The sequence below is a fragment of the Jatropha curcas genome, chromosome 1 (genome assembly GCF_041381405.1).
Source record: "Jatropha curcas cultivar XTBG-Jc1 chromosome 1, XTBG_Jcur_1.0, whole genome shotgun sequence".
NCBI classification, from domain to species: Eukaryota; Viridiplantae; Streptophyta; class Magnoliopsida; order Malpighiales; family Euphorbiaceae; genus Jatropha; species Jatropha curcas.
In genome coordinates, this window is record NC_143151.1 from 3,831,762 (window position 1) to 3,854,902 (window position 23,141).

At 31.0% G+C, this 23,141-nt stretch overlaps 4 protein-coding genes and 1 long non-coding RNA gene across 6 annotated transcripts; 3 read left to right on the forward strand and 2 right to left on the reverse strand.

The window, feature by feature from the left end:
• Nucleotides 1-970: 970 nt before the first annotated feature.
• LOC105628127 (proteasome subunit beta type-4) lies at nucleotides 971-4,984 on the forward strand. The gene is made up of 6 exons (XM_012209474.4): nucleotides 971-1,176; nucleotides 1,317-1,393; nucleotides 2,434-2,563; nucleotides 2,685-2,844; nucleotides 2,985-3,170; nucleotides 4,657-4,984. Exons 1-6 carry the CDS (start codon nucleotides 1,109-1,111, stop codon nucleotides 4,768-4,770), a joined length of 735 nt encoding a protein of 244 aa, XP_012064864.1. The 5' UTR covers nucleotides 971-1,108; the 3' UTR covers nucleotides 4,771-4,984.
• A 4,638-nt stretch (nucleotides 4,985-9,622) lies between these two features.
• On the reverse strand, nucleotides 9,623-10,755 carry LOC110008840 (uncharacterized). The gene is made up of 2 exons (XR_002283642.3): nucleotides 10,382-10,755; nucleotides 9,623-10,192 (listed from the first exon to the last, which is right to left on the reverse strand). It is a non-coding gene; the product is annotated as an uncharacterized LOC110008840 (long non-coding RNA).
• A 1,483-nt stretch (nucleotides 10,756-12,238) lies between these two features.
• LOC110008848 (uncharacterized) lies at nucleotides 12,239-12,815 on the forward strand. Its single transcript, XM_089725970.1, has 2 exons — nucleotides 12,239-12,416; nucleotides 12,532-12,815. Exons 1-2 carry the CDS (start codon nucleotides 12,331-12,333, stop codon nucleotides 12,716-12,718), a joined length of 273 nt encoding a protein of 90 aa, XP_089582096.1. The 5' UTR covers nucleotides 12,239-12,330; the 3' UTR covers nucleotides 12,719-12,815.
• A 2,078-nt stretch (nucleotides 12,816-14,893) lies between these two features.
• LOC105628126 (pentatricopeptide repeat-containing protein At2g27800, mitochondrial) lies at nucleotides 14,894-18,133 on the forward strand. 2 transcript variants are annotated; one of them, XM_089716465.1, is made up of 2 exons: nucleotides 14,894-16,456; nucleotides 17,425-18,133. In XM_089716465.1, exon 1 carries the CDS (start codon nucleotides 15,108-15,110, stop codon nucleotides 16,449-16,451), a length of 1,344 nt encoding a protein of 447 aa, XP_089572591.1. In that variant the 5' UTR covers nucleotides 14,894-15,107; the 3' UTR covers nucleotides 16,452-16,456; nucleotides 17,425-18,133. The 2 variants fall into 2 exon arrangements, with proteins under 2 accessions (XP_089572591.1, XP_012064863.1); XM_012209473.4 differs by having other exon boundaries at nucleotides 17,490-18,133.
• A 727-nt stretch (nucleotides 18,134-18,860) lies between these two features.
• PDIL5-1 (PDI-like 5-1) lies at nucleotides 18,861-21,658 on the reverse strand. Its single transcript, XM_012209472.4, has 5 exons — nucleotides 21,426-21,658; nucleotides 21,115-21,173; nucleotides 20,829-21,004; nucleotides 19,471-19,576; nucleotides 18,861-19,257 (listed from the first exon to the last, which is right to left on the reverse strand). Exons 1-4 carry the CDS (start codon nucleotides 21,543-21,545, stop codon nucleotides 19,482-19,484), a joined length of 450 nt encoding a protein of 149 aa, XP_012064862.1. The 5' UTR covers nucleotides 21,546-21,658; the 3' UTR covers nucleotides 18,861-19,257; nucleotides 19,471-19,481.
• Between the last annotated feature and the right edge of the window lie 1,483 nt (nucleotides 21,659-23,141).

The window sequence follows — 23,141 nt, forward strand, 5'->3', positions numbered from 1 at the left end:
TTATTTTTATTTTTATTGCATATGACCACGAATATATAGCAACTTAAAAAAAAAAAAAAAAAAAAAAAAAAAAAAAAAAACTTATTTTGGTGGACAAAATTCATGAAAATTTATATTTTTTTTTTTGGTTTTAATCATCCGCGTCCTAAGTTTGCAATTCTGGAGAAGTTCTTTCCTGTCATGTGTAATGACTTATGTTCTGCCGTCAGAGCAGGGAGCTGCGTGAGCGGCTTCTAATTTGGCAAATGCTTCAGCTTTGTTGTCGTTTAATCCCGATCTGTGCCGGACAGGCCCACAAAGAGTTGCAGTGCACTCTTCTGAATATTTAAAGAATTTTTCAAAATCTTTATTTAAGAGAGAGATTTCGAATCATCTCATTTCACAGTTTATTTTACCATTTAAAATTAAAATTTATATTATTTTTAATATAAATCTAATCTCGTTTTAAGCTCATAGCAATTTTTATACACGATTATATATCAAAATATATGAATATTTCATTTTTGATTAATAGCAATCAGGATTAGACTTGATTAGACAATACGTACGCCTTCATTTATGGATTATAATCAATAAAAAAAGTTAAAAATTATTTTTAATCTTTTTAATATATGGTCAGAAATATTTTTTTTTTTTTAAAAAAAAAAATTCATTTCATTCATGAGTGAAATCGAAATAAATACATGTGAATTTTAATATCCATTTTAAATTTGTTTAGAATATTTATTTAAATATTTTTATAATTTTAGTACATGTATTCATTTCAAACCGTTCAAGGGTATCCGCGAATTTGACGGACGGGAGCTTACTTCCTAAGACGGCTAATATTACCCAACAAGCCATAGTTTGAGTAGCCTGCGCCATTTTGAACTTTTTAACAAAATATCGTGCGGCCTAAAAGGCCCATAAAAAGCCCATCCTAAATCCAAATTTAGTAGGTCCATCTCTTCTCTCTCTTCCTCGACGCTGTCTTCGCCAACAAGTCTGAGAAGATCTGCTTATAAACCTTGTAGAAGAAATTAAATCAAATCAATTTTTCACATATATACTTCTGCTATTGTGTTCTAGCTATTATCCTCTTGATCATAAACCAAAGACGGCCGCGGCTATGGCGAAGGAGACCGGTTCAGAACCCGCCCAGCTTTTGGGCCCCGAATCTTCTTCTGAAAGAACACTGTAAGCCACCTCCCTCCCTCTCCACTTCCCAGTGTTATATTTTTGGTCTTACATGTATAGATGTACTTCTGTTCAATTTTTAGTCTTATATGTATAAATGAAACCCTAGCGTTGCATTTATTTATGTCATTTTGGTGCAGGTATCCATATGTAACGGGTACATCTGTTGTAGCTTTGAAGTATAAAGACGGCATTTTGATGGCTGCTGATATGGGAGGTTTGTTGCTTTACTTTTTAAAGTTGCTGATTTGTGGAAAAAATGTGTGAATGTTTTTTCTTTTAATTTTTACTATTTTTTATAATATTATTTTCTGCTTGATTTCCGAGGATATGAGCAAAGTAGTAGAATAGATAAATTCATTTAGAGTTGACTCAAAGACTTTGGATTATAATGTTTCAGTTGCGCTTGTATTTTTCTTGTGATTTAGATGTTTAATTAAACTAATGGAGTTTCAATTTCTATGTGATTGACATAATTATACCGAAGTACCAGGATCATAATTACAATTAAACAAATGGTGTCCTTTGCAATAAAACGAAAATCTCTGCTGTTATGCCAATTTTGTAGCCATTCACTCCCACTGTCTTCACTTATTAGGCTGTAAACATGAAATAGCAAATGGACAACACTACAAAGTAGCTAGCAATTTTTTTTTTTCGAAGATCAGAGATCACTTTGCATTAGGTTTTACATTTTTCTTAGCTTAAAACTTTACTTGAGATATTATTTTGCTCAATCGGAATTGAGGTATAGGTGGTGGGATTGTTTGTATCCAGCGCATATATTGGTTACATACTTGTGTAATATATAATAACATAGAATGAAAGAGGCATATCTGGAATCAGAATAGTGTCAGTCTGTATCAACCATCGCAGAAGATGCTAGATATGTTCGTTCTTCTAATTCATGTTAATTGTCAAGACCGTGTTAACTGTTCCCTCTTCTCTTCATCACTCCTGCACTTAATTTCAACCTTAAGTATGTTGCTCTTGCTCTTGGCATTATTCTTTTGCATTCTCAAGATCTTTACTTTTAACCTTATTTCAATATCATTGTATATTATGCTTGCATGTTTTCTTTTTAATTCACACCTTCCCTATTTCATTATCCCTGATAGTGTGAGTTGTATATAGTTTCTGCAATCAAACAATTGTTGCTAATTTCTTTCTTGCTTATTTGAAATTGGGAGTTGTTTCCTTTAATAATGTCTAGGTTGAGTGATGACAAAAATTTTTGTTGTCATTGAATATTGCCAGCATCTTATGGATCCACCTTGCGATATAAGAGTGTCGAGCGAATCAAGCCTATTGGGAAGCATTCTCTTCTTGGTGCCAGTGGAGAAATTAGTGATTTTCAGGAGATTCTACATTACCTTGATGAGTTGATGTAAGTTTAGGTTTTATAGAGATTGAAAAGGGTAAAGATTTAGTTAAGTTCTTGTTATTTCTCATGGTGTTTCGCTTGAAACTTCCAACGAACTTTTGGTTATAATGTCTGATGTCTGCAGCCTCTATGACAATATGTGGGATGACGGAAACTCTTTGGGTCCTAAAGAGGTGCACAACTATTTGACTAGGGTGATGTATAATAGGCGCAACAAGTTCAATCCATTGTGGAATTCACTAGTTCTTGGTGGAGTTAAAAATGGACAAAAGTATCTTGGCATGGTAGGCCTCAGTTACATTTTGTGCAATGATGCTCAGCTATAAATCATATTCTTTTGCTATTTTTAACCCACAGTAGGGCGGGCAAAACAAATTATTGTTATATTTAATAATGATTTCCTTATGTTCCCATGCATTTTCAGGTCAGTATGATTGGAGTGAATTTTGAGGACAATCACGTAGCTACTGGATTCGGAAACCACCTTGCACGGCCAATACTTCGTGATGAGTGGCATGAGGACCTGAGTTTTGAAGATGGTGTTAAATTATTGGAGAAATGCATGCGGGTCCTCCTATATCGTGATAGATCTGCTGTAAACAAGCTTCAGGTTTGGTTCTTTTTAAATACAGCTGCCTGATTATTGACATTTTCTCCAACTATATACTGCAAACTGAATTAAGTTTTGGGGTAGTTTTTTGCTATGTAGTTTGTCATTTTTGCGGTAAAGTGGATTAATCTATATCTGATTCATTATGGATTATGTTAAGGCTCTTTTGGGTTGAGTTGAAAGTCCAGAAAGTGTATTGGCAACTGACTTGCTGTATCCATTGCATCTAGAGAACTTGGAATATAATTGGGATGGATTGATGAAACTAACAAAACTCGTTTAGGATACAGAAGTCGATGCTCATATTGTCTAATCAACTGAATGGCATGCATTCTGATGTAATCTATGGAATTGAACTGCTAGTGCTAATTTCTCATATAATTGAGTGGGGACCCTAGCCACTTAGGAGTTATCCTGATTGACCAATTAAATTTCACGTGTCAATCATACTGCCAGTGATGCAGATACTTTTAATAAAATTGCGTTAGCTGCAATCCTTGCCTTTTGGTATTTCCTTGACTATAGGGAAGTGCTTCTTTGTTATGTGTTTGTCATTTCCTTATAGCATATAACTACTGATTCCATAGGCATTCTGTCTTGATAAATCCCTCTATTCTTGGTTGCTTATTTCAACAAATGCTATAAGACTTCTCTAATGCTATATCGTTATGTGATACCTCCAAGATGATAAATCAGCTGAAAGCAGGACAGATGGAAATGCCAGTGAGTCCAGTCTAAGAGGGTTGAAAGAAAGAAGCAATAGCGCTAGCAAGTTTCTCTTTGCAAAAACCATATAGTAAAAAAGAAAGGGTTCTAAAAAGGGCATTCAAAGAAAATAGATAGGGCTCTCAAATATGGCATTCAAAAGAAAAATGCGATTAATATATCAAATGGTTGGATCATATTTCTTTTGCCTTGGAATTAAAATATAAATATTTTTCAGAAGAAAAAAAAGGGAGAAAGGAAGTGAATGATGAAGTCAAAGCCTATGTTCACATGTTGATATAATCTCTCTCTCTCTCTGTAGTGAACCCTTTCAGACTCTTTCTTTTTGCTTTGTTAAATAATGTATAAGTTTCTTTGAGTTCAACGTTTTAGTCTATATGTGCATGTCTTCCACGTGTGTGCTTGTGCCCTTGCAGATATTCTTTCTTAATCTTCAGTCTGGCTAAATGTGAAAGCTACTTGCTTTGCAACTCTCACTGAGAATGACATTAAGGAAAATAGCTTATTTAGGATTGCTTGTATGGGTAAGGACTACCATAAACTAGGCTTTTAGAAGGGCTTAGACTGGGTGGTACATCTCAGCATCATGATGTTCAACACGTGATTTTAAGGATAGCATGTACCTAAATAAAGTAGTCGATTGGTTTCTATTGATTTAAATCAAACTTCTTTTTCCTTGGGTTCTAATGGTACATTAATTGTCTGAATAATATACTTGTCTTCAAACTGATACCTGTCCGGTTAAATTTTACAATTGCAGATAGCTAAAATCACGGAGGAAGGTGTAACAATTTCACCCCCATATGCACTGAAGACCTTCTGGGGATTCACTGCATTCCAGAATCCAACAGTTGGTGCTGAAGGATCATGGTAGAGCGGTAGATGATAGCCTGCTCGGAGGTTAATCAACTGAACTGCGAGATTCACTTGAACCATGTCGGGGTTCTCTTTTAATCTGCTAGATATTATATCTGAACCATGAATATTTGCTCCAATTACTGTGGGTTTCCTTTTTCTGCTTGTTGTAATGACTAGCCATCATGTGCTTTTGGGAAGAAATTAAATCCTGCAAGTTGTTCATGTGGGAAGACCAATTCTAATGGATAATTTATTAGCATTGATAAGTGAAGTAAGAAAGGATGGTGGAGGCATGTGAATATAAAAATATTCATATAATCAAAGTAATATATATATGTCTCGGGAAACACGGTTGCTATAACAGTGAATTTTCTATTTAACCTTTTTACTTTTCTTTAGTTATATTTTTATCATATAAAATTCTTTCTATCCATTTTATTATTTTTTTAATTAAATTTTTTGCCATAATAGTTTTTTTTTTCCACTTAATTCTTTTATTGTATTTTCTAATTCTATATGTATTTTTTAAAAATTAAATATTCTGTTCAATTATTTTTTAAATCAAGGACAAGATATTATAATTTTTTAAAAATTATCGTTATGTTTTTAAATAATTTTTTCCTAATTATTTTTATTAGTTAAAAATACTTAAAATTTATTTTTTAAGAAAAATTAAGCTTCTTGTTCTTTGATGTAAATTTGGAGAGTAAATTGTGCAAAAATGTTGATTTTTGGCAAATAAAATATTGCTTCCAAATTCATTGACCAAATTTGAGCTGTTCCTTCATTATTTAATCTCTTGGTTTGAAAAATATTATTTTTTCACCAACACTATATAATTTATAAAATCTTAGAATTTTATGTTTATGGTTGGATTTAATTAACCCTTCAACAATCTTATTTAAAAAAAAAAAATTAACTCGTTCATAATTTAATTTCCATATATGTTTCAAACTAATACTATAATCCATTTTAGATGGATTTACGTACTCGTGAATACGACTGCTCAGGTTACTGAAGTTGTATTGGTCAACTGTTAATGTTGATCAATCAATATTTTTCAGTATTTGGTTGCTTATCTAAAACTTGCTTACATGCTATTCCATTGGTTCCAATATTACTCGATAAAATCGGATCCAAACCAAACCCGTTCAGCTGATGCTCAAACCCGTCTTAAACGGAGTTTGAACGTCAAGTATTCATCCCTACTTCTGCTATGCTCATCTTTCATTAGAAAACAGAAGAAAAAACAGAAAATAATGAGCATATTAAAAAGAAAAAAAAACAATGAAATGAACAAAACAAACTTACAAAACTTCTTGTCCCCCCACTGTCTGTATTTAAACATAAACGTCGATACACTTGCAATGTTTCCTTCGCTGGAGGTATGATACCGGCGCAGCCATGCCTCCTTCCAAAGGATTGATTCAGGAGCGACGGTGTCATATCTCCTGCGTAGCAAACCTCTCAGTGCTTCTAATATATATGTAGAAGAGGAGATGATAGAACTTTAATCTTCTAATATTTGGTCTGGAATTTCCGTTGTTATTATTATTGGAACCCTTCATATATATAGAGAGGCAATAGGCTTATTAGCTGTAGGGTGTTAAATTGCTAATAACTAATCACTATTTGAACAGTGATTTGATGGCTTCTGTTGGCTATCATGTGGTCGGTATTTCAAGAAACTCCATATTTAAAGCCTCTTGTGATGTCACAGCTTGTATGTAAGCAATGTACTGATGTTTCCTCACGTCAAGTTGGCAATGGCGGATTGGACGGAAGTAAAATATAAAAATGATATAAAATAAAAGTGAAAATCTATTTGGAAAATATCTCTTATTTGGTATGGATGAAAATAATAAGAAAGATGTAACATAAATTTTTATTTTACATCATTTCTACCCTATTTTCACTTCATTTTGGGAGAAAAATAATTTTAACTCCAACTTTATTTTATTTCCTCCCTCTTCCCAAACATAGCATAAATTATACGGTGCCTTGCATATAAAATTGCAAATGATTGAAGTCACTAAACTGTTGGGATATCCTTTCAAGTCCCACGTCGAACAAATGTGAGAAGAGGAACCAAAATATAATTGGGAGGTGTCCAAAAATAAATTCGTGAGGACTTGATTCAAAGCGGACAATATCATACTAATTCAAAATTGGATGAGGGGACGCGCAGTCCCATCATAAACATATGCTCGCTTTGTCCCGAAATTTTTGTCTTACTTCCTCAATCCTAAGTTGTCTTAGTTTTCTCTTTGGAGCTTTGTTTTCCCCTCCTTTGCATCCAAAAGAAATATATCTATATATATAATTATATAATTAAAACCTAATCTTCTTTGGATTCGTCAATGCTAAATTGGTTAAAATACCTTAAATTAGATGAAGGTTCATTCACTTCATGGAATTAAATAATAAAAAGGTATTTAAAATCTAAAAATTTTTGAATTTGATTCAATGCATTCAACTTGATCTCATTCATCATTAATGCTTTGTATTGATGTTCTATCTCAATTCTTACACACACACATGTACTATATATGGTGAAAATTATTTGGATTGGAGTGGAGGGAGGTGGTCCCACTTTCTTTTTGGAAGGAAAAGGTCACAATCAAAGTATTCAAAAACTGAGCTGTAATTTCGTCAAAAAAAAAAAAAAAAAACTGAGCTGTAATCCCTTTACCATCTCACTTTCACCTTTTCAGATCTGTCCTTATTAGGCAGCTTGCTTTCACCAAATTACTCATAGTACACTTCCAGTTTTTTAACTTCTAACAACTTGGCACGGTTAAATTTGATTTTTACTTTGTTATTAAGCCAGAAATTATCATTGGAAAATTTGTCAAAATCTAACAATAATAGTTTTATTAAAATAAAAATAAAAGTTCGTTGATTTTGTTAATACAAATTGAAGATTAACGAAGCTTTGAAGATTGGTAGGTGTTTGGTTGAGCTTGACTATCTTTTTAACTAAGTTTGCAGGTTCTTAAAGGTTGTCAGGCTTGAGGCTTTCTGCCCCAAAAATATTAATATGTAATCCAGATTTTTATCCTGCTAAGTATTAGAGTAAAATCCAAACTGATAGAATAAAATTCAATCTATTTAATGACATATTGTATATGGAGTTTAGAAATTAAATTCAACTTAGATTAATATGGATAAGATATTAATATAATATAATCTGATTTCAATTTCATTTTCTTATATATAAACTTAATTTACACACTTAAACTCTATTTTCTTATAGAATCTTCAATTTCATTTTCTATATCACGAGATCGATTTACAAACACTAAACTATTAGTTTAATTTGAGTTTCATTAGTCGCAAATTGCAATGAACAATCCTGTATAACAAAATTTAAAATAGATTGTATAAAGTCGGTTTATACTAGAGAGAAACTTCAACTCTCATTCTTCCATACAAGAAGATTTGATATTCAAACATTAAACTTTAATTTAATCTGATTTCCTTGCAACTTGAAATGTATAATCATTATATACATTTTAAAAAAAAAAAAAAAAAGCTAAAGTGAAGGAGTAAAGTTCAGCTGCAACTTCTCTTCAAAGCAGTGGACAGCGAGGAGGAGATGCTTTCTATTTTGGCTTGTGCGTTTTCCTTTTTGCATGTGGGGTGGAGGCGGAGGACAATTAGGTGAGTGAACTGTGAACGTGGGTGATATTTACATGTGGCCCCTTTTTCTTCTTTTTCCATCACTAAAATTTGATGGAAGTGACTTTAGAGATTCACACACTCCTTCCTCTATTAGAAATTATATTATTTCTTGTCAGCTAAGAGGGGTTTGGTTCAGTGGTTGAGGAGCAGTTTTTGATAGTTATTTTTAATAATTAAATTAACCTGTTTGATAAACTAAAAAAAAAAAAAAAAAAAAATCTTAGCATCGACTAGCACTTTATATTTTCAATTGTTTCTGATTTGAAAAGCTTCATTTTGGATTTATCTTTAATCAAATTTATCAACAACAATATTACGCTTTCTTCAATTAACTTTTTAAGTCATTTCAGAAATTCATTAGGAAGACTTGTGCATTAGTAACTTAACTGCTATAAGTTATAGTAATGAATCTTCCATTGAGTTCATATAACCCCGCCCTAAAGTCCAGGCTCTTGTCGACTCTTTTGAGGATATCTTTGCCATATCTTCCTTTTTCACTTTCGATGTTTTCCACAATATTTTTTTTAATAGTCAGTCAAAACGCTAAACGCTATTTTTTATGATGTTCCGTAACATATCGTTTGAAATAACTTTTAGAAATTAAGGTAGCTTTTGTAAAAAGTTAATTCATATAACGTTTAGCTTATAAAAACAACTAACAGTTATCAAAATATTTAATTTTACCGAACAAATCCCTTTATCGTAGCAACTTCCATGGAAAGTTTGTTGTTGAACAAAACAAATGGTTTAAAAGAAATTTTTGACTAAGGCGTGTAAAAAGAAAGAAAAAATATGATCACGTCCCTAAATTATAGCAAAATTAGCACATTAGTCCTCTCACTTTCAAGAAGTGTCTCTGAAGTCCTTAAATTATGCTTCCTTCCCACAAATTGGTCCCTTCATCCATTTTTATTGCATTTTACTGTTAGTAAATTAGAAAAAGATCAGTCAAATGAAAGATAAATTAATTAAATGACAAGTGGTACCCTTGCCAAAGCACAATAAGTGGCCCTTTTTTATTCATACACTCTCTAAAACCCGACAAACCGAGTGAAACAATCCGGAAATTTTCTTTCAAAAGTTTTTTATTTAAAAATTTAAATATTAATTCTAACCAATGATATTAGGACATTATTATATTTAAAAATAATTCAATTGAGGCTTTGCAAAATTATTAAACAAAATTTAATAACAAATACTTTTGTTATTGCTAAATCAAACCTTAAAAATTAAATTAAACCCATAATCAATTAAAAATCACTCAAAACAAGGGTCTAGACTGAATCAACTCCGATTTAAACCAAACCACTCACTAAAACCCTGAAAAGAAAAAAAATCCCAATTTCCTATCTTCTCTCGCCGACTTTGCCGACAACCCCTACCCCCATCCCCTTCTATGGTTTCTATTCATCGGAGCTCAAGCTCCGCCGACTTAACCACCCGCACCTCGCTACCGATCCCTCCGGCCACCGCTTTCTATATTTCGATGCGTTGTAGTGTAAACGAGAGAGAAGCAAAGGCTGCATGCATTTCGTTTACGATCGGACAACTCCATCTCAATTTTGCCTCTCGATTTTCCGGCAACGTCTGTCCTTAGCCGGCAATTGTTATCTAGCCTTGTCATTTGTAGCTTCTTTGGCACCATTTTTCCTTTTTCTCGATCAATCATTGTGTCGCTAGAGAGAGAGTGCGACCTCGATTGAAGCAGTTCGTTCCTCCTTGTTGCTCGCTTTTCCGGCAACACCTGCCACTACCTGGTGGAAGATGAATTCATCATATTTTTATTTTGGGAAAAATTTCTTTCCTATTGTTAGCAGGGGCTATTAGTTTGAACAAGGTTAATTATGTCTTATCATAATTGACTAACGGCAAAATGCAATAAAAGTGGACGGAAGCATAATTTAGGAGTTTCAGAGCCACTTCTTAAAAATAGTAAGACTTACTTGTTAATTTTGCTATAATTGATGGCGTAATTAAATATTTTACGTATCCAACTTTAAATATTTAAAAAAAAAAAAAAAGAAAAGAAAAGGACATGTTTATTAATCAGAAATGTTCCCATAAAATGCATTCATGGGAGTTTGTAGAAATGGTGGAAATGCATCCATTTAAGCAGATGACTGTAAATCCAATCTCTCTCACGCAGCTTTAAATAGCATGATGTTGTGTTTAACAAACATTTCATTTCACCACCATACGACAAAAGATGATGCGACTCTACACTGTTCCAATAATGGTGTATGCTTTCTGGTTCGATGGCACTGCCTGTCATAATTATAAAATCACTACAATTATTATTTTTAAACAATTACTATAACATCCCTAAATGTCACGTAAACTCTCATATTCTTCTATCTAAAATATCAGCACTTCACTTTAATCAAACATCTTTTTGAAGAGGAATGTGCGATTTTTTTACGATAAAATGACTAATAGTGAGTTTAAGTAAATATTAACGACGTGGTAATAATTTCTCAAACACAAAGAGATTGCAAGTGTTAATTATAATATACTTTAGGAATCTAGTTATATTTTATCCTTATAATATTGGAATTAAATTGCCTAAACTGAGTTCATATCCATCCATTCTTGAAATTAAATTAATAAAAAAAAAATAGATTTTAAATGGAGGGAGGATATTCACGCCATTTACTAGAGAAAAAAAAAAAGATAAAGTGAGAATAATATTTAAAAAAAAGAATTTATTTTTATTGATTTGATTTATGGATGAACTTATTCAAAATAAATCTAGTTAGTTTAATTTTTTATTTTATGCTGTTATTAATTTTTAGTTTTTAAAATGAAAAAAAAATATTATATCTTGAAATGTTCTATTAAATGGTAGTAAATCGGAGTCTAACAAGCGAAATTTTTTAAAAAATATTAGTCGATTACTTCAAATCCTAACTCTTTTTTTCTTTTTGGAATTCTACAAATCCAACTTTAAGTTGGATAAACCTTTATTTTAATTTTTTTTATATGTTATGAAATTGGCCTTTTCTTTTTAGCCAAACATTTAGAATGTGTTTTTTTTTTTAATTTACCGATGAATTCATTTATATTATAAATTAGCTAATCAATTATTTGGACCTAATAAATTTTATTCACTTATTAATTATTTACGGAATATACTATTTTTTGGCTTTCTTACAAAGTGCATTTCCCGAGAAATGAACTTGTGTGTTTTTACACTTATAGAGATTGAGATTGCTAACCACCTCAACGAACATCTTGTTGATATATTAATTATTTGTTTAAAAAATAGTGCTCCTTACTTTCCAAAAACAGATAGTCCACTTTTTATTTCACATAGATTAGTGAGTATTAATAATTATTATGGTTAAAAGATAATTTTATTCGTATAACTTTTCAATTATGTTCATCTTAAATAACACATGAGTAATTATTATATTAAAATAATAAATAAAAATTGTTGAGGATTATTGAAAATAAAATAAAATTTAATAAGGATATAGTAGATAATTTAAGGATTAACTGTAATAAAAATAAAGAAAATGCATTATATTTTGAGACAAACGAAAAAAGAAAAATGGATTAAACTTGCAAGTAGCTTGCTCTTTTTATCCTTATTTGCAAGTTTAAGCAAATTTTTCCTCTTTTTAATGCTTTTAAAATTCTCTCCTTCTCGGATTAAACTTGTCTAAAATGAGTCTGCGTCCGTCCATGGATTAAATCAATGAAAATAATTTTTTTTAATTAGTTCTATTTTATAAAAAAAATTATTTTTTATCAGTTTAATATAGGAGAGGAAGCCGAAGTATGTAAGTCAATTTCCTCTATCTCTCCCTCTTATGTGACTTTATAAATCATAACACTCAACCGTTTTCTCAAAAAAGGAAAAAGAAAATCATAACCTTCAAAAGAGAAAAAAATGCAGTCCATGCTAAATCTCCATGGAACCTATGGCCTACCTCTTTCTGTTTTAGGAATCACTCACTGTCTCACTCTTTCTAGAGAGTACTCTCTCTCTCTCTCTCTCTCTCTCTCTCTCTCTCTTTATGTTTTTTAATATTTTTTTTTGTTTATTTCAATATTTATCTGATAATTATTATTGTCTTTATTTTTGGTGAAGAATGGCAGATCAGGATCGCAGACGACAGGCACTAAATAAACGAAGATCACAAGTTAGAGAGGGTATGCATGCAAATCAAGAAATGGGTATTGAAAGAATTATCCAAGAGGGTGAGAATGAGATAGATGGAGATCTAACTATTGTTTTACAGGATCTATCTTCTTCTTCGACAGCAAAGGCTGCATAACTTTTGGTTTTTTTAATTAGTGATATTATTATTAAATATTTATTGTATGCTTTTAATCTATTTTCTCTTTAATTTAGCAATATTAAGTACAGTTTTATTTTTTTTTCTGTGATGTTTATTGTTTGGTTTGATATGAATATGATATTCCGAATGTGTTCCTTTCTGTTATTTCCTTTTTTTTTTCTTCTTTTTCAATATGTAAATAAATTAAAATCATCATAATTTATTTATGTTTTTATATATAAGAAAAAACTGGCAGGCTTCCGAAATAGACTTATGACGTTCTTCAAGCTCATTTAGACTTTTGTTTTGGGATTGGATTTCGAGCTTTTTTTTTTTTTTTTTTTTCTTTTTAAGTTGTCTTTCAAAAGTCAAGAGTTAAAAGAATAAACTAAAGATTTTGGTGTTCATAAATCATGGTTTGCTAAAGCTTACTAATTAATTGTTACCTTAAATTCAATTATGTTTTTTAAAAATAATTCATATTGTATATTTAGTCATAAAAATATTTATTTAATTTTTAAAAACATCATATTACACGTCAATATATATAAATTAATTATTTTAAAATTCATTAATCGCTAAGTTTCAACTTGATCAATCTTATTTTCACTGTAATTTATGTTTTATAATTTTTAAAAATAATTTTTTATGTACTCATATAGCTTTTGAATAAAATTTAGTCGGTTTATAATTTATATAATTAAAGATCCATGTATCATGAATTTATAACCTTCAATTTGTAAATTGGAATATAGAATTTGTAATTAATATATTTTTATAAATTTCTTAATTAAAAGAAATTTATGCATGTACTAATTTACCTATTTTTTATGCTTGTAAAACTACTTTTATATCATATTTTATATACACGATTCAAATGATAAGCAATAATTTTATTTTTAAAAAATTTAATAATGCTAGAAGATAAATTTTATGTACATGAATTTGAATTATAATTTTTTTCTAGATAATTTTATATTTATCATTAGACAATATTTTATATAATACGTCATGCCATAGAAAATAAATATAGATAAAAGAAAAGATAAAGTTAGGAAATATATAGATAAAAAATAGAATAACAAGTTGAGTAACCTATTACCGTAAGTTTCTTTATACACGTGTCAATTAATGAGGATTCTGTAACAATACAGAATAATTACTCTCTGTACAGTAATCGTAGTAAAAGCGTAATCAGAACTTGGAGACAAAAAATTCATGTTGTTGGCTCTTTTATACTTTATCCTATTTATTAATATATGAAATAAATTTAATTTTTTTTCTCAGATTTTTTTTTACAAGTATTTCAATTTTTTTTTTCGATTTATATTTTGTTTTGCCTGGACATTAATATGATCATATATTCATATAGTTGACTCAAAGGAGTTTAGAACTAAGTGTTGGTTGTTTTTGTTTGTTGCAGCAATGATATATGCGGAGAGTGTATTTTCTACGATGAAAATAATGAAATTTGATTACATAATTATGCGAAGATAGTTTTATAAATGATTATTTAGTTATTATATCAAGAAAAATGTATTTTTATAATATTGAAAATTAAAAAAATTATTAACCGTATTGGAATATAAAAACTCGTAGGAAACAATTATAAAATGAAAAATCAATTTTATTTGCTTCCTTAGGAGTAACATCCTATATCGTCCGAATGAGATAATTTAACAGCAAAGAGTACTTGCAGAGTTGATTATTATGACTTAGATCATGAGTTTGATCCTCCAAAATTTAAATTTCTCTTGGGTCAATCTCTTTCTCCGAAGGCGAAATTAATCAAATTTATGGACAGTTAAACGGACATAAGCCTTAATAACTTGTGCAATTATAAAAAAAACAAAATCCTATTTCCGTGTCTTTGATTTCATGATATGAACTTTATAAGGGAAAAAAAAAGGTTGAGGATTTCAGAACTTGAACTCGTCATTTTTACAAAACATCGTTAATCACTTGTTACATTTAATTTACAAAATTAAAATTTTGAATTTTATTTTATTTTTTTTTAAATTAAAGCTGTTTGGTTTGCAGTAGAAAATCGGACTGTATCAAATCGAACCAGTGATGGGTTGGCAAATTAGCCGGTCCGACCATCTGGTCCGTTCCAATTTTCAAAACACTCATTCGACCATTACGACTCATGAGAAACTACCCACTTTTGGTTTGTCTACAACAACGAGAAAAAAATGCACGGTTCAACTTCTCACACTCGATTCTCTTTCAAGTGTTTATCAAATTCAGCTTCACTACTCACTATCAGAAACCCTAATCCTTGTGAAGAACTATCTCTCCCTCTGGAAAATGCCAGAAAGCTTCGAGATTTTTCTACGGCATGAACACTAGTAGAAAATTCGCTATCTGGGTAAGTTGATTACAAATGATTTCTATGCGTAAAGATTGCTGGACACAAATTTACTCTAAAATCTATTTTATCAATAATCCATGTTTCTCTTATAACTCCAAAGGCTCATCTAATTTTGCATTTCCATTTTTGACCTCTCTGAACCATTATTCTGTTAATTCTTGTCTATTTAAATCCAGTATCAATTCATTCAAGTTTGTGAATATTTTATCTCAAAACCGAATAGGTCCTGTTTCTATTTTGCCTTCAAATGCAAAACTTCAAGGCTTTTTTGGTGGGTTTTTGTTTTCCTTTTACTCAACTAGAGTACCTTCAAGGTCATTAAGAAGGAGGCAAAGTAAAAGATTAAAAGCAAGTAGGAAGCCCATTCTTGATGAAACTAAGTTTCAAGAAGCAATTGCTAAACTCCCACCAAGATTCAATAATGACGAACTGTGTTATGTCTTAACACTTGAAGAAGATACTTTAGTATGTTTTGAGATATTTAATTGGGCATCACAGCAGCATAGGTTTAGGCATGATACATCCACTTATCATATTATTATAAAGAAGCTTGGTGTTGCTAAAATGTATCAAGAAATGGATGATGTTGTAAATCAAGTGCTTGCTATTCCTCATATTGGTAATGAGGCTTTGTATAATACAATTATCTATTTTTTCACTGAAGCTAGGAAGTTGACCAGAGCAGTGAATATATTTAACCACATGAAAAATGGTCGTAACTTGGAATGCAGGCCATCGATTCGAACTTATAACATTCTTTTCACAGCAATGTTGAGTAGGGGGAAAAATTCTTATATAAATTATGTATATATGGAGACTATTAGATGTTTGTTTAAGCAGATGGTCAATGATGGAATTGAGCCTGATATTTACTCATTGAATTCTATGATAAAAGGGTATGTTCTTTCACTTCATGTTAATGATGCTCTGAGAATATTCCATCAAATGGGTGTGGTATATCAATGCTTGCCCAATTCATTCTCTTATGATTATTTGATCCATGGGTTATGTGCTCAAGGTCGAACGAATAATGCTCTGGAATTGTGCGATGAGATGAAGAGAAAAGGGTTTGTTCCAAGTAGTAAGTCATATAATTCGCTTGTTAATGCTTTGGCTCTTATCGGAGAAGTTGAGGAAGCAGTAAATTATTTATGGGAGATGATTGAGAAACAAAAATTGCCTGATTTCATCACATATCGAACAGTGTTGGATGAGATGTGCAGGCAAGGAAAGCTTGGGGAGGCTAGGAACTTGTTGAAGGAGTGGGAAGAGAAACACTTTGTGGATGGACCTACGTACAGGAAACTACTATACGTGCTTGAAGATGATTTTGGAAATTCAAATGACAGAAAATGAATCAGGTATGGAGCATTGGGCTGCTTTAACAATTTTGTACATGATATAGTTCTGCTATATTTGAAATGGAATTATATATCTTCTTCAATATCATAATTGATTATTATGTTATATCGGTATATTATGTAATTATGTAACTTTTGTGGAAGCATATATTGATGTGTTGTCTCCAGCTTGCAACTTAACATGTAATTCTGTTAAATACTTCACATTTGTTACCAATTATAATGCATATGAGAATTTGGCAAACAAAAGTCAAATTGGTGTTCCTAAATACCTTTATCAACTTTATTCAATTTTTTCAAAGCATGTCCAGTGAACTACAGTCTGCAATTTTAGAACCCTTCAGTGTTTTTTCTTGTTCTGGTTCCTGCCTATTTGAGTTCCTACTGCCAAGTATAGCGTTTTAATGGAGGATCATATTTATATAGAGGTCTATTTCTAATTCTAATCCCTGGTTGGATCTAAGCAGTGCATGAAATTCTCATGAGTGAATATTATCAGGGATGCTGTAAAGATAGTTTTGTAATTTCTGAGCTATCAATTTTGCTTAAACTTTAAAAATCAATGTGTATGTATTATGAAGCAGTTGTTTTCTATTTGTGTAAAAAGCAGAATGTTGATGTGATATTGTTCTGTCATTATTGCAGTTAGGTCAACCCAAGCTTACTATTTTCACAATCATGAACAATTCTTATACCTTGTGAAGCAAAGAAATCTCTTCAGAAAATAAATAAAATCTGACAACAATATTGAATGATTTTTGGCACTTCTGTTATGTGGAATTTAATGCAGATGTTGATAGTTGAAAGAATTAGTAACAAGTCTTGAGAGGGCTTGGTGTAGTATGCCAAATTCATGCAAATCTAATTCTTTACTGCTCGTGTCAGCATTTGATTCATATATGTCTGGACTTCTTCTGGAATCTCAGTTCTAATTTTGTTCATGTATAATATACGAATTGTTGATATAGGTTGCTTAATGGCCGACTCCAACTAGTTTATGATTAAGGCTTGGTGGTTGTTGTTGTTTGTTTAGGTTGCTTAATGGGCGCTCCATTGTCTGATTTGTGACGTGGCGGACAACTCTAACTTTCAATAAGAATTGCACAACCTAGCCAGATTGGAACTGGGTGCTCCCAAATGCTTAATTGACATTCTTCTACACTGCTGTAAAGTTTGCTGTGATCTTACCAAGATGATAAGTAATTTGTCAAGGAGCCGAAGACATGAAACCCAATTTCTTGAAGACCGATGATGATGGGTCCTCAAGATGATTCCCACCAAGCTCACTACTGGGGTGACTGTCCATGTAGGGGACATGCACCATGCTCTGAAGAATATAACCAGTGAAAATCACTACGTGGGGTAGAAGGTGGATTTTGTTTCAACTATGGCCCCAGGTTCTGTTGCATCTTGTTGCCATTACAGTATAGTGAATGTAGTTTGGCTAACGTGGTAGTTTGGCGCACCTTATGGTCCTATAGCTTTTGGCTTTATGGAAGCTCTATTTACCTAGTTTTGGATTTTATAAAGTTGAGATGTGTTATGTAGCAGATGGCCGAGGAGTTATTCTCAGTCATGTTAAACTTGAAGATTTTGAGCATTTAGTTTCGTATGGTGAATTCTGATGGTGGATTCCTGTGTCTAAAATAAATATTGTTTTTAGTCTTGTTGTAGTCATCGGGTTTTATCTACTCTGGATGGAAGTATATAAAATCTGAACTACAAATTCATAGCTTTTCTGAATGCAATAACTTTCACATTGTGCTCGAGTTAAATGAATATGAAATTTATAAACAAATTCAAAATTTTGAATCTTACTTGGACACTAAGTTTTATACTTAATAGTTTAGACTAGGGATGAAAGCCGGGCAGTATTTGCAAATTTTGAATTATTTGAATTATCCGGTATTTGCAAATTTTGAATCATGATTCAAACCCATTTAGAATTTTAATACATACATCTGTTAAACTCCTTCAAAATATCCCATTTATCCCTTAAATGGGCAAGTATTTGCAAATTTTAAATTCGTTTAAAATATCCCATAGATGGATGGTGTTCGCAAATTTTAAATTACCCAAATCTCTACTCCCTAGCTGTATCAAATTCGTAAGTAACTATCCGTATTTTTGTTAAAATTAAATTTAAATCAATTGGGACATTATTCTAAAATACCTATTCCGCTTCCATCAACCTTTACTTTATCATTGTTGCTAATTCAATGGGTATTTTGGATATAATAATGTCCATGCTGTGCTTGAAACCAATGAAATATTGAATTATTTGTTTCCCACTGTATATCATCAGAAACAAAGGAATTTTTATGATTGGTATCATAGAATATTAATCATGTGAGAACCATGATAAAATAACAATCTAGAAGAATTCATGCACCAATTTTACCAATTTCATGAAATTAAAGATAAAATTTTATAAAATTCATTCTTTTTCCCCTATCACAATCATTAAGTATGACGCGATAAGCATTACACAGTTACATGTTCAATGCTAAAAATTTTGTGAATCATAAACATGAACTTTCAAACTTTCAAGTGAAACTCCTTGTATAGGATGAGACTTTTGAAATGGGTCAACTCAACTGGTCCTTGCATACAAAATGAATGCATTCTCAAGCAGGTATTAAACAAACCTTGATCACGAGATGGATAAGAAAACAACATCAGACTTTGTCTACAATCCACAATGTGACCAGGGCTAGGATGTCTGTCCCATAGATGTCGAACCTTGTTGATTCCATTGCGACTTTCATCTGCACTTCTGCTTCTGTCTATAAATCCCTCAACTGCACCACATGAAAGGGCAATGAGCTATAAGAGAGAAGTGACTTTGGGAAGGGTCTGTATTATCAAATGATGAGAATTTCAGAATGATTCCAGTCTTTGTATTGCAAAATAATTGCAAAAGATTTTTTGAATAGAACCTCAAAGAAAGTTAGAATTCAAGCCTCTAGTCCCTCTATAATTAGAGTGTAAAAATAAGAGGTCTTTTAGGCTACCTTAATGAAAATCACAAATCTCGATCACTGTCAATCTGTGCTTTTGTTGCTGCCTTTTCTGCTTCCTCCAAAACGAATGATTTGAGAGATTCAACATCTCTAGGCCCTAATCATGTCAAACATGTAAAATTTAAGTCATAGGATTGCTATAAAAACACCGATAAAAAATCATTTTAATGCTGCCAAAGTAATGCCAAATGCAGAAGCAAATTCTGGTCCTAAAAAAGAAAAGCAAAGAAGTTGAGTTGAGTTTTTTTTTTAACTTAATCTTTTTAAGGGTATTTAGTTGCTCCATTTCTTAAAGGACTTGTTTATTATCATAAGAACTGCCAAAGCAAAAAAAAAAAAAAAAAAAAAAAAAAAAAAAAAAAAAAAAAAAAAAAAAAAAAAAAACAACAACAACAACAGAGAAAGAAATAATTACAGAGTGGAATGCAAATTTCCCTCCTAATTGAATGTTATAGATATGATTCAGAACCTCTAATTAAGAGGCTATGAGACCTCTTATTAGACAATGCATGAGTACTGAAAGGAAGTCTAGGACCTTATTCATGTTGGGATAGTTAAAGAAAAAAAGAAGCTTCTCATACAAGTTGCACATGCTATGCTGGCTTTAAGCCATTAACCCAATCACAAGCATCTTATTAAGAAGGAAACACCCAAGAAACACATAAACACTTTACTGCAGGTCTCGTAAAAATTGGCATGCAGATTAGCTGAAAGTTAACAATGATTCTCTATGATTTTAATAGACCAAAACTAACTTACAAGCTATTGTGATAGCTCTCATCATGGCGTATAAAATTTCATGATTTTTGGGAAATTTCACTTAAGTCTGTGTATCCAGCTAATATTGAATTCTCGTAACACTGATATATCTAGTCCTACAAATAGATTTGTTGTTAACAAAAGAAAATGACTTTCTTGGATTGCTTTTTAATTATAACTCCTCTCCACACAATTTCTTGTCCCTTCACCAGTGTACAATTTGCCCGTACAAGAAAACACTATTGCTAACACAGATTCCAGGTATACTCAATTTATGTCATACATGATTGCTCCCTATCCTTCTGAGTTCTTTTTATCCCAACCCTCGGTTGCTCTACTTGGATGACTGTACTAATTCTTTGTCCGCAGCAGGCATCAAAATCTAAGTTTAAGATTAATGTTCCAAATTGTAGGCTAAAACCTGAACAATAGGATATTGACCAAAACCTAAACGTATCATGAAAAGGTGTTGAAATCGTTAAATCTAAAGGCTAACTTTCACTCCTTAAATAATAAAAAGTACAATAAGAAACCCTTTATCATTTCAATCGTCAAAAGAAAGTTGGGAACAAATGAAATTTAAATTTTACCTTGATATTTAGCAACTTCTTCTCCATCATAGAAGAGCTTAAACGTAGGGTATGAGTGAATATCAACTTTTGTACATACAGATTTGCTCGTACCGCAATCAACTTCTCCGACCTCTATTTCATCTTCCCCTTCCATTGCTTTCCCAAGATCTTCCCACAATGAGCCCAAATTCTTGCTGCCATTCATCATTAAATTCACAACAATAAATATAAATTTCCATAAAAAAATTGTAGCTATAGCATACTCAAAAAAATTAAACAATTAACTAAACATTATCTCACTTACCAATGCTTACACCAAGGAACACAAAATTTCACAAACCATGCAGTATCTTTTTCCTTCACCTAAAAAATGAACAAACAAAACCAATCAATAACTTCATTAATGGTTATGATTTCGAATTATAGAAAAGGGAAATAAGAAAAAAGCAGTCAATTTAATCTATTTCCAAAAAAAAAAAGATTTGAAAGTGGAATTAGGTGATAAATCTGCTGACTGGTTTCATAGTACAATTATCTAAGCAGAATTACTCAAAAATTAAATCTCCAAATATAAATCCAACAGTGAAAATACCACATGATTTTATAAGGCATCACCTTGTCAGAGAAGGTGTCCGGGGTTAGGGTTATGACTTCGGCTTCTACGTGAGTTATAATTAAGCTCGAAACAAGGAGGATAAGAGATAAGAAAGCAGAAGCGGGACTAAGCTTCTTCATTATTGTGCAGATAGTGCAGATAGTGATGATGGTGGTGGTCGTGGCGTTATTTCCGGCGAAAATGGTACAAACAAGGACCCAACAATCTGCTCTTTGTTGATCTTCCAGATCTAGAACCGGTTTACAAACCTTTATACGGACAGCTGGCCGCCGGTTTACTCGTCACGTGCCATGCGCGTGAAAGCTATCATCCAAGCGACAATATTTACCATAATCAATTAACTAATTATAGTTGTAAACTACGTGTCGTTTAGTATCTCAATAATGGTCCATCCGCAGAGGATAAATACCAGTGAGGAGGTCGTGTAAAAATGAACGGCAATTGCAGATTAGTGTTTTTTTATTTTTCCTGATTATTTTATTTATAGTTATTTAAAATAATATTTTTATTAAATATTTTTTCAAATTTTAATTGATGTTTTTTATTTATATAATACATTATAATAAAAATAATATGATCACTTTAAAAATAAAAATATATGTTATTCATCATAATATATAAAAAATATATTTTTAATAGTTATGTACATTCTAACAACAACCTCTACTATCAAAATTTTATCCAAATATCAACATTCATCGGTTAACCGCTAAGTCATACAAATACCTTTAATGATTTAAGTTATCCATCTCGTACCTCATATTTACACTCTTTGAATACTTCCAGACACATGTTGAGGATTTTAAAAAATGTATCCTATTATTTGTTTTATTTTATTAATTTCAGACATTTTAAGGACACATCTAAGACATTTTAAAAGCACTTATTGAATATTTTAGAGACATGTTTGAAAGTTCTTCTAGGCTTTTAAATAAATTCATTAATAAAAATTTAAAACATTATTGTCTTAAATATATATTTGTGATTATTAATACTTAAAATACAAAATTAAAAAGAAACATAAAAAAATGAAAAAGTCTACCTTATAATTTATAATTTGCAATTTATTGCATATCTATTATTATCAACTTCAAGAACTAATTTATAATGTTAATTTGAAATCAGTAATTCAAAAGGCTATATATAAAAAAAAAGGGTTGACAATATTATATTAAACAATCTGAAACATGAAATATTATTGGAGATTAATTTGATATTTTTTAAAAATGTTAAAATTATTGAAATTGTGAATTTATCTTTAAATCTAAGCTCGTTGGAGATGCTATGATTTTCAATAATTATGTTAATTTCGAGGTTTACTGATTATGTTGAAATAATAAATTAAATATTTTTTAATTTTATATTTATTGTTATAAATGATTATTTACCTATTTGAATTATTAATAGATTATATTTATTTAGTGTAGCATATCTTAAATATGTCGGTATCCTACTTTATAATAAATTATTATATCCCATGTCCGTCGTGTCTTGTCGCGTGTCCCATGTTCGTTTTTGTACTACCTAGGCTAACCGCTACTCACTAGTTATCAGCAACCACTATCAACCATCCTCTAGTACGAACAACTAAATCAAATGAACATTTTAATTTAACGGATAGCTAATTTGTACTCAACAAATATATTATACTTGTTTGGTAGTTTTTTAATTAGAAGCATATTTTGGAGCTTTTTTTTTTTACATGACCGTTGATT

Excerpts from the sequence above, each read along its gene's own strand:
- PDIL5-1 (XM_012209472.4), bottom strand. The coding sequence starts at position 21,545 with ATGAAGAAGCTTAGTCCCGCTTCTGCTTTCTTATCTCTTATCCTCCTT. Across the intron at positions 21,174-21,425 it reads CGGACACCTTCTCTGACAAG|GTGAAGGAAAAAGATACTGC; the intron begins GTGATGCCTTAT and ends TTCATTTTTTAG. Across the intron at positions 19,577-20,828 it reads AGAAGTTGCTAAATATCAAG|GGCCTAGAGATGTTGAATCT; the intron begins GTAAAATTTAAA and ends TGACATGATTAG.
- LOC110008848 (XM_089725970.1), top strand. The coding sequence starts at position 12,331 with ATGCAGTCCATGCTAAATCTCCATGGAACCTATGGCCTACCTCTTTCT. Across the intron at positions 12,417-12,531 it reads TGTCTCACTCTTTCTAGAGA|AATGGCAGATCAGGATCGCA; the intron begins GTACTCTCTCTC and ends TTTTTGGTGAAG.
- LOC105628126 (XM_089716465.1), top strand. The coding sequence starts at position 15,108 with ATGATTTCTATGCGTAAAGATTGCTGGACACAAATTTACTCTAAAATC.
- LOC105628127 (XM_012209474.4), top strand. The coding sequence starts at position 1,109 with ATGGCGAAGGAGACCGGTTCAGAACCCGCCCAGCTTTTGGGCCCCGAA. Across the intron at positions 2,564-2,684 it reads CATTACCTTGATGAGTTGAT|CCTCTATGACAATATGTGGG; the intron begins GTAAGTTTAGGT and ends TGATGTCTGCAG. Across the intron at positions 2,845-2,984 it reads GACAAAAGTATCTTGGCATG|GTCAGTATGATTGGAGTGAA; the intron begins GTAGGCCTCAGT and ends ATGCATTTTCAG.